The sequence below is a fragment of the Henckelia pumila genome, chromosome 1 (genome assembly GCF_033568475.1).
Source record: "Henckelia pumila isolate YLH828 chromosome 1, ASM3356847v2, whole genome shotgun sequence".
Lineage (NCBI taxonomy): Eukaryota > Viridiplantae > Streptophyta > Magnoliopsida > Lamiales > Gesneriaceae > Henckelia > Henckelia pumila.
This window is the reverse complement of record NC_133120.1, coordinates 102,622,646-102,637,611: the sequence shown is the minus strand read 5'-3', so window position 1 is coordinate 102,637,611 and position 14,966 is coordinate 102,622,646. Positions and strand designations below refer to the sequence as shown.

Sequence of the window (14,966 nt, the reverse complement as noted above, 5' to 3'; positions counted from 1 at the left end):
ACCTTGGAAAAACCAATTATTGTCTGGGTTTGCAAATTGAACAAAAAATGTGGAATTTTTATTCACCAGACAAATTATACAGAAAAGGTTCTTAAACGTTTTAATATGGATAAATCAAATCCTTTAAGTACTCCAATGGTTGTTAGATCATTGAATGTAGAAAAGGATCCATTCCGTCCATATGAAGATGATGAAATTATTCTTGGTTAAGAAGTACCATATCTAAGTGTCATTGGTGCCCTTATGTATCTTGAAAATTGTACTAGACCTGATATATTTTTTGCTGTAAATTTATTGGCAAGATTCAGCTCATATCCAACAAAGAGGCACTAGAACGGAATTAAACATATATTTCGTTATCTATGAGGAACGACATATTTGGGACTTTTGTATTCAAAAGATACCAATCAAAGTATCATTGATTATGCTGATGCTGGATATTTATCTGATCCACATAAGATACATTCTCAAATCGGATATGTATTTACTCGTGGAGGCACTGTAATTTCTTGGTGTTCACAGAAACAGACAATTGTAACAACTTCATCAAATCACGCCGAGATATTGCGCTACATGAAGCAAGCCGTGAATGTGTTTGGCTAAAATCAATGACACGACATATCAAAAGTTCTTGTAGATTTTCAGTAGACAAGAAGCCTGTGACACTATATGAAGATAATGTTGCATTTGTTGCTCAAATGAAAGAAGGATACATCAAAAGTCACAGAACTAAACATACCCCCCCCAAAGTTCTTTGTCTACACTCAAGAGTTTGAGAAGAATAAAGATATTGTTATCTGTTATATTCAATCAAGTGAGAACTCATCAGATCTCTTCACAAATGCAATTCCCACAGAAATATTCAAAAAGCATATATATAGCATTAGGATGCACAATCTACGGAATATGTGAAGAATCATTTGTGTATATGAGGGAGATTTTACGTGGTTGCACTCTTTTTTTTTATATGATTTTTATCCCACTGGATTTTTTTCTAGTAAGATTTTTAACGAGGCAGTATAAAAAACACGTAATATCACGATCATCATCACAAGGGGGAGTATTGAAAATTATATATTAAAATTAGATTGAAAATTATTGTGATGGTGAAGTGATGAAATTTTAATTTTTGATTATGCAATAGATGCCATATTTATTTTTTGAACATTTTTCAATTGAGGATCTATAAATAGACCTCAACATTTGTGAAGTAATTACACAAGTTTAGAGAGAAGAAATTTATAAGTGTTTGAGTTGATATATTTTGAGTTTTAGAGTTTTTACTTTTTACGATAAATTTTTATTTTTTCACAACAGTATCTATATTTTTGCTTGTTATGATCCAAAATTTTTTTTTTTGTTTGCTTGTTATAGCATCTACAGAAGAAAATAAATATCTGACATTGTATCTCCATAATTTTCTCCCAAAACAATGCCCAAATTGTTTATTTCCCCATGTTGAAGAGAATTTAGGCAGACAGAATTAGTTTGAGTAACATCTCCTCAACCGGTTAAGACAACGTGAAACAGAGCTTGTTTGATAAAATCGAAAATAAACTGTTTTATTATTATTATTAGAAAAAAAATTACGCCTTCTGGAGCTTAAATTCAAATGACGAAAATAGCGGACATGAGATATATATACTCGGTTACGGAAAAGTGCAATAATTCATTCTTACCAAATGATTATTGATGTTTTAAGTTGAGGGACTTCAAGCTCCCATCATTTGTCATTAGATGTGTGATTAATAATGCCCCAAGTCAAAAAAAAAAAAAAAAAAAACCAGACAGCAATATTTTCAAATACTTTGAAAAGATAAAGAAAGTCACACAGCTGCACATGTTTCTCATTGCTCTTCACAATTTAGGGACTGTCTTCTACATCTGCACTCAAACAGTTCATCCCAAGCCTGCCGCAGATGCCCATAGCTAAAACCATGAGCGAATAAACAATAACCACGATTTAGCAACGTCGAACCGTTTGAAGTGCAGATTTTCTGAAAACAAAAGTTAAGGAAGACTCAAGTTCAGAGCAAAGAATTAGGGATTTAGCGATTGGAGGGAAAGGAAAAGAAGGGGCATGTGAAATAGGAAACAACATACCATGTTGCCTGTAGACATCATAACTTTATCATACGCCTTGTTAAAACGATAATGACAAGAAGTTGTAATGTATTTGTCATATTCAAAAAAATTAATGGCAAGCTAAAATATCTTTAACCTGCATGTTACTTTCCAGTAGTTGAAGAATAAAGCACCTGATCTACGGCATGAGTTGAACTAAAACAATGAAAGAGAGGCATTGGAATCAAGGAAACTGGGGTATATAATAGGCCGTCTACCATGAATATTGCCACAACACAATCCAAAATACAGAATGGAAACAAAAGATGTTTCAACAACTTCCTTTTCCTTTCCTGTTTCAATAAGACAGATCTCATCAGATCTTGAATCCAAATACAGACTGCATTTAAAGGGCTCCAAAGAATTATAGGCGTGGGCGAAATACGGGTCGGAGATGATATGATACCACGATTTGCAAACAAGCTTGCATGTGATGACTGATTTTAGGGGAAGTTTTACCAGAATACCAATCAATATTGAGTCGTGAAGATGATCCATCGAAGAAGAAGAAGAAGACGGCTGGAAGATGATCCATCGATCGAAGAAAAAGATGAATTGATTGATTTAGCTCACCCTATCTATATTAATATTAATATTTAATAAAAAGTAACTAGACTTTGAGGTTGAGATGGCAACTTCCTTATTTCGATATAACTCTCATTAAATCTTTATATTTAAATCTTATAGATATGATGATAATACATTTTATTTTTCTTTTCTTTTTTCTAAATAATAATAATTTATTTCCTTTTTATATACGACATATTTTAGGTAAAGATCTCATTGCTTTGTCATTATTTTATTATTATTGTAACACAATCATATTTCTATTGAGGTTTTAAAGTCTCTTATTTTTACAATTTTAATTATTTTATTGTTGTTTCTAAAATTATTGTTTGGATAATATATAATTTTTTAAAAGAATTATTATTTTATTAGAGTGATATCAAAAATATGATCAACAAATTGGACGTTAAAATCCAGATATTAAAAAACGATAAAGTACAATCATACGTATACATGCTTTCGTGTTTCAATAAAGCCATCATAAAAAAAATTTGAAATGTTCATCATTTTAGTGAACTTTCATATCATAGGTGATGTTGAATTTTTTTTTAATTAATTTTGCTAAAAGCTTGATTGAATTAGCTTGTATATATCTCCGATATGGTGAAGCTCTAGTTAAATATTTATATTTAATTTTAGAAAATGTTGTGATATTTTTTTATAGTAGATCTCTTTTTAGATGGTTTTACGGATTTATATGTAAACTCTTAAATCTATTGATTGTGTAATAATTAATTAATTAATAAAGGGAGTGTCATAGTGTCATTTCAATTCATTATATTTTTATAGGATTAATATATCGTAAATGAAAAAAATTATAGAAGAACTACATTGCAATTTTAAATAATAATTTTAAAAAACTGAGACAGAGAAAGGAAAATGACAAATCACCATGCCACCACACCATGTTTGACCGTATACAATTGGACTGTCGAAGCTTTATTGAAACTTCAAAGAATGAATACACGGCTATACCTGTTCACTTTTTATTTTTTAAAAGAATACTATTTTATTCTAAAAACCTATTCTGTTAGATTCTAAAACTAAGTAAAAAATTTATTGTAATTAATCAGATTAAAAATCTATGCATGTAGATTATTTCGTGCATGAGTTGATAGTATATATTAATTTTTTTTAAATAATATATAAAATGCAGTAGATTTTAATAAAATTAAAAGTTTTCAGGAATTATTTTATTAATTTTTTAATAATTAATTATAATATGATAAAAAATTTATTTTTAATTTTATGATTTTTATTATAATAATGTTTAATATTATGAGTGATGTAATCACTAAAAAAATTCAAAAATACTAATTTTAAAATTTTGGAAAGTTTTTGAGAGAGTTTTTTACTTTAATCAAAATACCTATGATAACCTTACAAGAAAGTATTTAAAGGGGTTCATGTTTTAATAATATAGCAATATAGTATAGATTAGTATATAAATCATAGGATATGGTTTTTTTATAATAAAAAAAAACGTTGGATATCCTTTTTTCTTTATTTCCTCACAAATATTTCCTGTTTCCAAAAAAAACCCAAATTTTGTCATTTTGGATTTATTTTTTATGTCAGACATAGACTTTAATCTATTTTACAACATACAATGGTTAACTATATTTTATTGATATTTCTTTTACTCCTGGTCTTGAATAAACGTAGGATACTTTACTCTATTTCTTTTCTTCATCTTTTTAATGATTTTTATTTTAAAGACTAATGTTTATTTATTTATGCTATATTTTAAAATTTAAAACTTAAGAATATCCTATCTATATTTTTGAATGATAATATGACGTAAGAATATCCTATCTATATTTTTGAATGATAAAATGACGTAAGAATATCCTATCTATATTTTTGAATGATAATATGACATCTATAGAAAGCAAGAAAAAAATAATCTATATCATGATATATTTCCAGATCCTGCGATATATTTCTAAAAATATACCCAGAATAAAACCAAATATTTTTCATATTTTTTTTTCTAAAAATACCCAAAACACCACCCCCAACAGTGAGACTACGCTGTTTCTTTCCCCTTGCTCTCAAAGTTCAAAGAAGCTGCAGAGAAATTACGTGGGAACATGAAGAGAATTTAGGAAAAACGACATATCCAATAATCACACACTTGTGGAGTTTCAATTCAAACCATGAAAAATAAATTAAATAATGGAGACATGAGGTATATATTTTCTGTATTAGTACGGGCAAAGTGAAATATTTCTTAATACATGATGCTTTATTATTTTTCATTAGATGGATTGGCAATGCCTAGGTCATAAAACAATATTTTCACATACTTTCAAAAGATAAAGTCACTCATCTGCATCAGACCTTGTTTGCTCTTCACAATATAGGCCTTGTTTTCTACATTTGCACTCGAACAGTTCATCCGGTGCCTGGCCCATTGCTAAAACCATGAGTGAATGGAAATTCGAAGGTATAAAAATAACCATGATTTAGTAACACTGCCACTCACCATTCAAAGTGATCTTCACAGCATATTGAATTTTGAATTATTGAAAGTCCAGATCCTTTCCTGAAAACAAATGTTCAGAGCAAGAGTTATAGATTTAGCAATTTGAGGGAAAAGAAAATAAAACTTTCCCGTTCCTGGGAAAGAAGAAATTATATCTTAAAACCCGAACAAAACCGGATGCCGAATTGGTAATAACTTACCATGTTGCGGTGTAGACATCATAAAATTTATCATACGCCTTGTTAACACAGTACTGACAAACTAAAATATCTCTGATGTCAGTCACCCTGCATGTTGCTTTACAGCATTTGACCTATATCACATAAAATGCTCGTCATTCAAGTACTCAAAAAGTCAAAAAGAAATTAAGTGGAAAAAAATTAATTGTTTTGGAAGTAAATTTAGCAAGATGGACCAAAGCATCATACCAAATGAGAAACAACCTTTCTAAATTTTTTTCATCATTTCAAAAATTAACATGGGTGGGTGAACAATTCAACTAATTGAGCTGCATACAAACTGCTAGCAAACAAAAAAATATCACATTTAAGTAGGCTTGCAAGTAAGACAAACAACCTTCAACGACGACTGGACGACTCAGAAATGAATAATTGACAATTGAAACACTGACCAGATGGTCAACCATTCAAATACGCCATCAATACCCCTTGTACGTTCTGTTTCTATAAGCTGAAAAAGATGGAAATTTTTGGTTCCCTTCTCCAGAGACATTTTCAAACACCCAGAAATGAAAATGAAATTTCACCTTATTGTCAACTTTTTTCCTCACGTAAATAAATCCAAGCCCGATTTCACATTCCACACACATCAGCATTTTCAGTTGAATGGTTCACCACTCCTTACAACAACTCTACAATTATATTTTAACTTCTTAATTCACCCTGAAATCATTAGACCAACACATACAGTGAAAAATATATTCAAACAAACGAAACCAAATACACATCATTATTGCACCATAATAGAATCTTCATACAAGTAAAAAGAAAAAAAATTGTCTGCAAATGTCACATACAAATCATAATGAACAAAGTAGAGGACATGAAAAGAAAAATTTTAAAATGAAGAAGAGTCGACAACCACACACACACTGTCAGCACAAACCATCCTCCTTTGCACCAAGTAATCACATTCAAAATATAATAATCTGATTTCTTCATAAGAAAAATCCTAACCAGAAACCTGTAAGGCCACTAAAAGCTGAGAATGCTTGTAAGATAATTTTACCAGACGCTTGAGTTTATATGAGTAGTATTGTTTGTGGGATGGATGGTCCCTAATATGTTCGCTCAAGTGGCCTGCACTGTAGATGTTCATGTGATCAGCTATTGACCAAATTCAAAGTGTGACAAGACAAAATGAAAATGAAAATGAGAAAAAATGATGGTATCATTTAAACAATACATTCCCATTACCGAAAGCATGCTGATCCATAGAAAAATATGCAGACATTATTTTGCATCTGGAAGAGCTACCTAATTTGCATTCCATCTTGATTCAACTTTCTAACAATGCGTAAAATTTTCTAGTTCCTTTCGAACGAAACACAAAAATTATAATTCTTTCATCAACAATACTATTGAACTGCATCAGCAAATATTTATTAAATCTAGAAGAATTTATTTTCTTTTACCATGAACCAAAACCATTGAACAATCAACATGCGAACAGCAGCTAAAAGGGAAAAATAAGTAATAAAATCAGTTGAGGCTATAGGAATCAGTCAATTAGACAAGATGCCACTAATAAAGCTTGTATTTTCTAAAGTATCTTTTAGACTTTGAAAAACAATTTGTAAGTCAGCTGAACAAAGGACAACCACCAAAATAAATTGCAAAAGCAATCTGATTTATTATTTTGAATAGCAAAGGGAATTTAAACAACAGTATTCTATTACCTGTCACAAAAGTTATTGTCGCAGAATAGGCATGCAGCTAGGGTTGCTGATCTACAACATGAGTTGCACATAGCAGCCAAGAAGTTTTTTCCAATTTGGCTGCATCTGCAGAGACAGAAAGATCAGAATGAGATAACATCATGCCTGATTTTTGTCATTTCACCACTCATATAAATCCCATATGTTTTGTCATGACACCACTCAATAAATCCCATATGTAAAAGTAAATTAATCAAGCTGTATTTAGGCACTAAAACAAATGGTTCAAAAAATTTCATCCCACAGTACTTTCACAATCCCACCGCAAAGTCGCCCCAGATTTCATCAGTAGAACTTTTAAGCTTCAAGTAAGCCCTTTCTATCATGACAATATCATGTGGTTTTTAGCACACAATATACACATGTTGTCAATGTACTTGTACATCAAAGAAAGCAAAATGTCTAGCTATGTTCTAATTAGAGGCTATCATTCTGCATCTGCAGGCTATCTCAATAAAATGAAATCAAAGTAGAACATAGACTTGAGAGCTTAGTACAAAAAGAAAGAAAGATATGCCACCGAGGGACCTTTTGTATAAATCAAGAAGATCTCTTGGTATTGAATTGAATTTGTGTTGAACAAGTGCCTGCTAAGAAGAACGTAAAAATTATTATAACTAAATATTCGTGGAACAAAAAGGAATGAATAATACTCTTGTTATAGAACTGTTTTTTAAATATCATGTTTAAACGATCTGTCAAATGATCTGGATCCGAAATGAGATGGATTCACCAAACAATCTTCTGCAAGATGCCCAGGCTTTTGACATTTCCAACTGCAATAGACAAACAACATTCAGAAACAAACGCCAAAACATACTTCATCATCATTCAAGAGATCACACTGATGGCATCATCCACACAATAATAAGAGGAAACTGAGAACACACATACAACCATCTTCTTACGCTTGATAAATCAAATGTCATTATGCGCTTAAAGCTTTAAATGAATTCTGCTAATAATTAATAAATGGTTAAAACGTACCATTCATAAGTACAAAGACTGGATCTCTTCTTAGACCAATGATTCCGATCGTGATCCCATTTGTCTCCACCAGATTCAGGTACTTCAAATGTACCTCCACGAGCAGAAAATAATTCAACATGGAGTTGTTCATTAGAGGGATCCTGTTAAAACACATTTCAAGTGGGAATAAGATGGATAAAAAAATATCTGTAAGCACCGGAGCAAAATAAGTACCTGGTCGAGTTCAATGCTTCTAAGAAGTTCGGCTTTGCATTCCATGCTGCATACATCATCATCAGTCTACACCATTACAATACAAAAGGAAAAATAAAATGTCAAATAACAAAATTAATATGAAGCAAAAGTAAGACTTCAGAATTCCACCTCATTGCATATATACTCCCCGTATTTCCCACATACAACACATGTGGGTTCTCCTGGTGTAGGATACCTCTGCTCGGTTTGAATTTTGATTCGATCAATTACCTCTGTATCTGAAGAAAGAAACAAATTGAATCCCAGAAGATCATAACAGCAGTTACCAAGCAAACAATAATGAAGCGGAGGCATAGAGGAAGATTACTGGGTATAGGGATGTACGGAATCTGGTCACTAGATTCCAGTTGATCTTTGAAAATCATTGTCTCTTGGTCATTTCCAAATTCTGCAGAAGTACTTTTATCACCTGCATACGCTAGTCTTGTCATTGGTAGAAATAAATAGAGAAATACTGTTATTTGATACAGAAAAATAAAACAAAAATTAAACCTGGAACTAGTTCCATGAAACAAAAACATATAAGGTAAAACATCGAAATAAAAGGAATGGCAAGGGAAAAGGGTGAAAAGAATTTCTCCGAAGGCCTCCTTAAACTTATCAGAAAATAATTCAAGGAGCACATAAACAAACCAATTCCCTTGAAAGAAGCTACGAGAACAACCACTTGAAGGAAGCCAGACCGCATCTGGGTCCTACTAAGAAAGCCTCAATTACACAACTAAATGCATAAACTAGATTATCTGGCCGATACAAAAGAAAAACATGAAAAATATCATAAGTCTGATGCTGATATAGTATAAAATAATTTCCCTGATTTGGCAACTGACAACTAGCTACAGCTTATAAGCAACAAAATTAACTTCCCAACTTTCCGTCCTGGCATTAGCAATCACAAGTCAACTACATGCATACAATAAAGGGACACAATTCATGATGGTTTCGATCACAAATAATATAACAACTTCCGAAGCAAATTCACATTAAATTTACAAACACCACAATTTATCTATGTTTTAGGACACGTACATGACATGAATGCAACAAAACAAAAAATTTCGAGGAGATTAAACAAACAAAATCTTACTTTCATATCCCACCAAATTGAAAGATGAAATTGGATTTTCCTGAAACAAAAAATGAGTGAATAGAATGTAATTAACATTAAAAAAGATTAATCACTTCAATAGAAAATAAATGTATCTGTCATATGTAAATTAACCCACTGAGTCTACCAACACATCTGCGGTTAACTCCAGATAAGTTTGTGAAGGACATGCTTCCTTCCTGTTAACAATGTAAATAAAAGAATGAGTGAATATCACATCACATCACACACTATAAATGTTCAAAAAAAATGAAAATATATATATAAAAAATGAAAATAGCTTATTCAGATTGCTCTTTAGACTATTCAAATCATTTGTTCGTCCAAGACATAACAATATGCACATCACACTAGCTTGTCAAATTTTATAATGTCACATCCATTGCTAGGGAAATAGCATTTACGGCCTTCATAAAAATCCAAAAAAACACAAAACCCTAATTTAAAATAAATAGGCTTTAAAACCCTATGTTTTTTTTCGCATTTGTAAGGGGTTTATATCTCAAAAGACAAGGGTTTTAAAAACTCATTGAATTTATATAGGAGGCTTGTACATTTTGTGTTTTCACGGATTACTGATGCAATTTGCCCACCATTAGTCACGATGCTCGAAAGTTCTTTGTAGCATACTTTGCAATTCGCCCAACATGAGTCATGATGCTTAGAAACTAGGCAAAATTCAGAGACAAACTTGGGGAAAATTCATATGTGCCAGACATCCGATGAATCCGCCAGTAACCCGACGCCAGGAGAAAACCAATAACTATAGAACGACTTGAAAAAGAGAGAATTTCGCCGAACTATAAGAAGCTACAGCTGAATAGGCCACAAATACTTCACCTCAGCTTCTTAATATAATCCTGGTGAGACATGGTCCCATCACACTCTTCTGCTTCATTCTTTTGATCCGCTGGTGCCGATTTCCGCTTCTGCCGGTGCTTGGGTTTCACGGCGGTGGCTGGTTCATCCGCCGTCGCGTTTCCGGTCACGATATTGTAAGCTGTTGAAGGGGGAAAAAAAAGTCATATAATATCAAAAAACAAATCATCATGAAACGAGTGGGAAAAAATATATGATACCTCTGAGATTTTGCAGAACGGAGTTAAGATTGAATTGCTTATTATATGCGTACGAAGGGTTTTTGTAGAAATTGGTTCTCGTCCCCATTTTCTTCTAGCAAGGAAAATTACAGGAAATTGACAATAAATAGTTTTCGAATGGTCGAGGAATTTTTACAGTTTTTGAAAAATTAATTAAATTTTATCAAAAAATTAATTAAATTAAATAAGTCGATTGCATCAAATTTGCAAATGTAACACAAAACTCCGACTGTTTAATATTTTAGGCCATCTCGAGCGCTATTATCAGTTTTGAAATATTTTATTCTCCAAAATACTGCTACTCAATTTTTTATTTTAAAAATCTTCTTCAACTCATATTTTCTATTTTTAATAAGATTTTCTATTTTATTATTTTTAATTCTAAATTTATTTAACAAATAAATAATATTAAAATAAATAAACTAAATTAAAGATGGCTTGATTATTTTAAAAAACAATATATTTATTTTACATCAAATTGCAAGCGCACACACAACATTAAATACATGCATAAATCGAGATAATTATAAACTACACATATAATTAAAAACTAATATTCCGAATTAGAGTATTCCTCCCACAAATGATTGTCTATTTTATTATGTTTTAACGTGATTGCATGTTTATTTCAAGTTAATTAATTTGATTTCAGTACTTGATCAAGTATGTAATGTATTTTTTAAGCACGATCTTGTTTAATTATTTTTTTTTTTTGTCTTCAATATAATTTAATTAAAATAAATAAATAAGAATAAAATATTTAATACATTTAACAAACACCAAAAAAAATTAAATTATATAAAAGGATTGAAATGAACAAATATATATATAATTGAACCAAAAAATAATTCACAAAATACAAAAGAATTAAATTGTTATTTTATACAATGGCATTTGTGTAAATAAAGCCACACTTCATATTCATACTCTATATCTAGAGTGATTCTCCAAATTTGGAAAATCACTGTAGCCATTTCTATTTTGGAGAACCAAAATAGATGGGTTGGAGTGAGTTGTCTTCTCCATTTTGAAGATATTCTCCAAAATGAAGAAGGGCTGGAGATGCTCTTATACTTTAAAAAATGGTGCATGGGTCCAAATTTATCGATTCATCATTATTTAAAAAATAATAATAATGCTACAATTTTGGGGTACCAATTAGTATTCGTCACGCTTTTTGTAACAAAGTCGAAAATAATGATTTTTGTAAAATATAGTGCGTAAAAATATATTATTGTCTTAATATAAAAGCACAAGAAATTTCCTCTGTTTTACAAATCAACGATTCTATGGTAGCGTTTGAGAGAGTTTTTAAGAAGCACTCATCAGCTTTTTCATCATAAAATTTCAAAATGTTATTAATGAAAAGTTGAGAAGTGCTTCTTAAAAGCTCTTTCTTACACTATCTATATCATTCTAAGATATTTAATAGTTAGTAACAAAATATAATCATCAAGGATAATGAGCACCTTTATGTGATTGTTATATTTTAATTTTAAGTAAAAGACATATTAGATTATAAACTTAAAGATATATTTTATCCATCGTTTTGAAAATACGGTAGCCAACCTCTAAGCAGTTGCGTACCATCTCGATTTTTACACGATTAATGCTTATGAATGTTGTTTTATTAATCGCTCGCTTAGACCGTTTAATTGTCGTTAGAAGACTCAAAATCCGCTAAATTAATATATAATATTTTTAAACTTTTAAACTTTTAGAAAAAGATAGTTTGAGAGATTTTTCGATCAATTTGTGTCAAATGAAAATGAGTAATACACGAGTATTTTGAGTTTGAATTCGATAAAGATAAATTATTGGGGAAATATTAAAATGAACAAAAAAAATCAAATATTTAGGCTAAAAAAATCGTCCAGGGCAAATTAAATATTTAGGCTAAAAATCATCTAAGAAAATTAAACATTTAAGATAAAAAAAAAAACTACCTAGGTCCCGCCAGGCCGCCTAAGTGTCTATGCTGTGGGTTACCGTCCGTCTACCACTTTTTAAAACATTGGTTTTACTGTTTATTGAGTGGTGTGATATCATGAGATTATAAGTTACTTTTTTATTAGTTTAATTTCTAATGTGATACAAATTTAACATACTAACATTGTCTACTCTTTGGAAAGGACGTCCGCAACAGCGTACTCTATATGAATTTCACGCACCTTTTAATATTCGGTGCGAGCACCTTTAGTCTAGCATGTAATTTTTCAATTATCGACAATTATCCGATGATAACTCTTTTGTAGTTTTGTAGGACATCTATTCCGCTACGCCGATCGTCAATGAAAGAGTCAATGTTATATTATAAATTCAAGATGTGTTACATCCCAAAAGATTTGGTTATTGAGTGATGTAACATCATTGGTTTATAAGCCACCTTCTGATTAGTTTAATTTCCAATGAGACAATTGTAACAAGATGCAAATGAAATTGGGGTTCGAGAACTGTCATTATGCACGCGTTGATAATCGATTTTTATGTGTTGTTTTGTTTCTATCTGGCCCAACTTTGATAATATACAATAATATAGATAAATATAAAACTTACATGACTTCGAGTGTGAATTTGAGTTGGTTGCTTATTAGGAATCAAAATTTAATGCAATCACAGTGAATGGCTTCGAGCTTCAAGTTGAGCAGAACCCAAACTTGAAATAGTTTAATTTTCGAGCTTAGCTCTAGCTAAAAACATCTCAAGTTTTGGTTAGAATATTTAAAAAACGGTCGTCATTCAAATAGATTCAATTTATTCGCACCCTTAATCCGAAGGAGAGTGAATATACTTGAAATGTGTTGATGTAATCATTATAATGCTTGTCATTTTTTTTAAATTTAAAAAACGGTCACATTCAAATAGATTCAATTTATTCGCACCCTTAATCCGAAGGAGAGTGAATATTAATGTGTTGATGTAATCATTATAATCTTCATCTGTTATCACAAGAAATAGCTGCCTCTTGCCAGTGTATGTATCTTCCGACATGAAAAGTTCACATCTGATTGCACATAACACTCGACCAAATCCAAGACGACTTAAAGAGCCTACTCACATGATACTAGACCCTAAACTGCTCTTCCAAGTTCCAACCTTATTCACACAGAACTAGCAGTTCCAACCTTATTCACACTGAACTAGATTAGGAGCTTGACATCATTCAATCCTTCCTTCGAAGGATCATCCTTTGTCCTCATCTCCAACTTGAACTCTATTCAAAAGAATTGAATCAATTGATATATGAACCCGGTCTCTTTTGAATATTGATACTAACTCACTGTCGCGTGTTCTAATCCACACATGTTACTTAGTTCTTCAATGTTCTCAATCTTCACCACCTTAACTCAAATCCCAAATCAATCATAATCTAACAAAACCGTTCCATAATCAAACATAAAGTTCACCAACAATAAAGTTCACCAACAGGAGATCCTAAGAAATATAAAACTATATACCAAAAAGAGATTCAAAATATTGAAGATTACAAAAGATACATCAAAACAACGTATGAACTATCTCACCATCCTCTGATCACAAACCGGTCATCTCCCAGAAACCTATCACCTATCCTAAAAAAGGACCAAAAAATCAGGCTAATTAGCCAATGGCCCAATTAGTACTCAAGTCTTCAAGAAATAGATTATGTCCCAACAGTGCACAAGTAATCAATTACCTATCAACCTTGAAACAACACAAAAAATGGCAAGACGAGCACAAATTAACCAAATTATAAGCATCGAGTGACTGCTCTTTTCTTAGATCAATCTGCCACCAATTTGCAAATACAAACGAGCAAAATATAATCAATCAGCAATTAATTCCTCAGTTTCAAATTACCACTAAAAATATCTCGATCGACAACAAAAAAATAAGTATAAACACCGTAGTGCTCCATGTTTCCATTAGCTCGTGACCACAAACGAAATCAAAACCTATTCGTAACAAAACAAAAACGACCTTGAATTTCCATTGAAAGAAAAATCCGAAGTAAACGTCGAATTTCAATCACCATCGCCGCGTTTCTTGGGCTTGCGGTAATTCTCTTCGATATGCTTGGCGATCACAAGACCGGTGTTGACAAGCCCTTGAATATTGGGGACTTTGTAATTCTGAGCTAAATAGACACCGAAACCTGTGCCAACGATGAATGCGAAACTGCTCCTTAGGATAGCCATTGGAGATTTCGATGCAGAAAATTTTCGAGATTTTGCCTAGGGTTTATGGGGCGGGTGATAGCTAGGTATTATACTAGTAGCTCATAGATTGATTGCCCCTTCCCCAAGAGAAAATCTTGTCTACGAAGAAATGCGGCAACTTACACCTCTGGGAGACTAGGTTTTTTATTATACAAAAATCAATTCGTCCAATTAAATA

General features: G+C 31.5%; 2 protein-coding genes across 8 annotated transcripts; both read right to left on the bottom strand.

The window, feature by feature from the left end:
• Positions 1-4,836: 4,836 nt before the first annotated feature.
• LOC140885298 (uncharacterized) lies at positions 4,837-10,687 on the bottom strand. Of its 7 annotated transcripts, none has more exons than XM_073292260.1 (15): positions 10,569-10,687; positions 10,330-10,489; positions 9,608-9,668; positions 9,469-9,508; positions 8,689-8,790; positions 8,490-8,599; positions 8,340-8,405; positions 8,124-8,266; positions 7,870-7,912; positions 7,665-7,723; positions 7,098-7,202; positions 6,428-6,503; positions 5,380-5,492; positions 5,180-5,239; positions 4,837-5,099 (listed from the first exon to the last, which is right to left on the bottom strand). In XM_073292260.1, the coding sequence occupies exons 1-15, from the start codon at positions 10,654-10,656 to the stop codon at positions 5,003-5,005; spliced, it is 1,323 nt and encodes a 440-aa protein (XP_073148361.1). In that variant the 5' UTR covers positions 10,657-10,687; the 3' UTR covers positions 4,837-5,002. The 7 variants fall into 7 exon arrangements, 4 of the variants coding, with proteins under 4 accessions (XP_073148361.1, XP_073148371.1, XP_073148394.1 ...); XM_073292270.1 differs by having other exon boundaries at positions 9,617-9,668; XR_012150868.1 differs by lacking the exon at positions 4,837-5,099 and adding an exon at positions 5,946-6,081 and having other exon boundaries at positions 5,215-5,239.
• Positions 10,688-14,405: 3,718 nt separating this feature from the next.
• Positions 14,406-14,912, bottom strand: LOC140876229 (uncharacterized). Its single transcript, XM_073280137.1, has one exon. It carries the CDS (start codon positions 14,765-14,767, stop codon positions 14,594-14,596), a length of 174 nt encoding a protein of 57 aa, XP_073136238.1. The 5' UTR covers positions 14,768-14,912; the 3' UTR covers positions 14,406-14,593.
• Between the last annotated feature and the right edge of the window lie 54 nt (positions 14,913-14,966).

Bases quoted from the DNA above. Each gene is read 5' to 3' on its own strand.
- LOC140876229 (XM_073280137.1), bottom strand. From the start codon at position 14,767: ATGGCTATCCTAAGGAGCAGTTTCGCATTCATCGTTGGCACAGGTTTC.
- LOC140885298 (XM_073292260.1), bottom strand. From the start codon at position 10,656: ATGGGGACGAGAACCAATTTCTACAAAAACCCTTCGTACGCATATAAT. The intron at 7,724-7,869 runs GTGAATCCATCT...TCTTCTTAGCAG, and splicing joins ATCTTGCAGAAGATTGTTTG to GCACTTGTTCAACACAAATT. The intron at 5,240-5,379 runs GTAAGTTATTAC...ATTTGTTTTCAG, and splicing joins GATGTCTACACCGCAACATG to GAAAGGATCTGGACTTTCAA.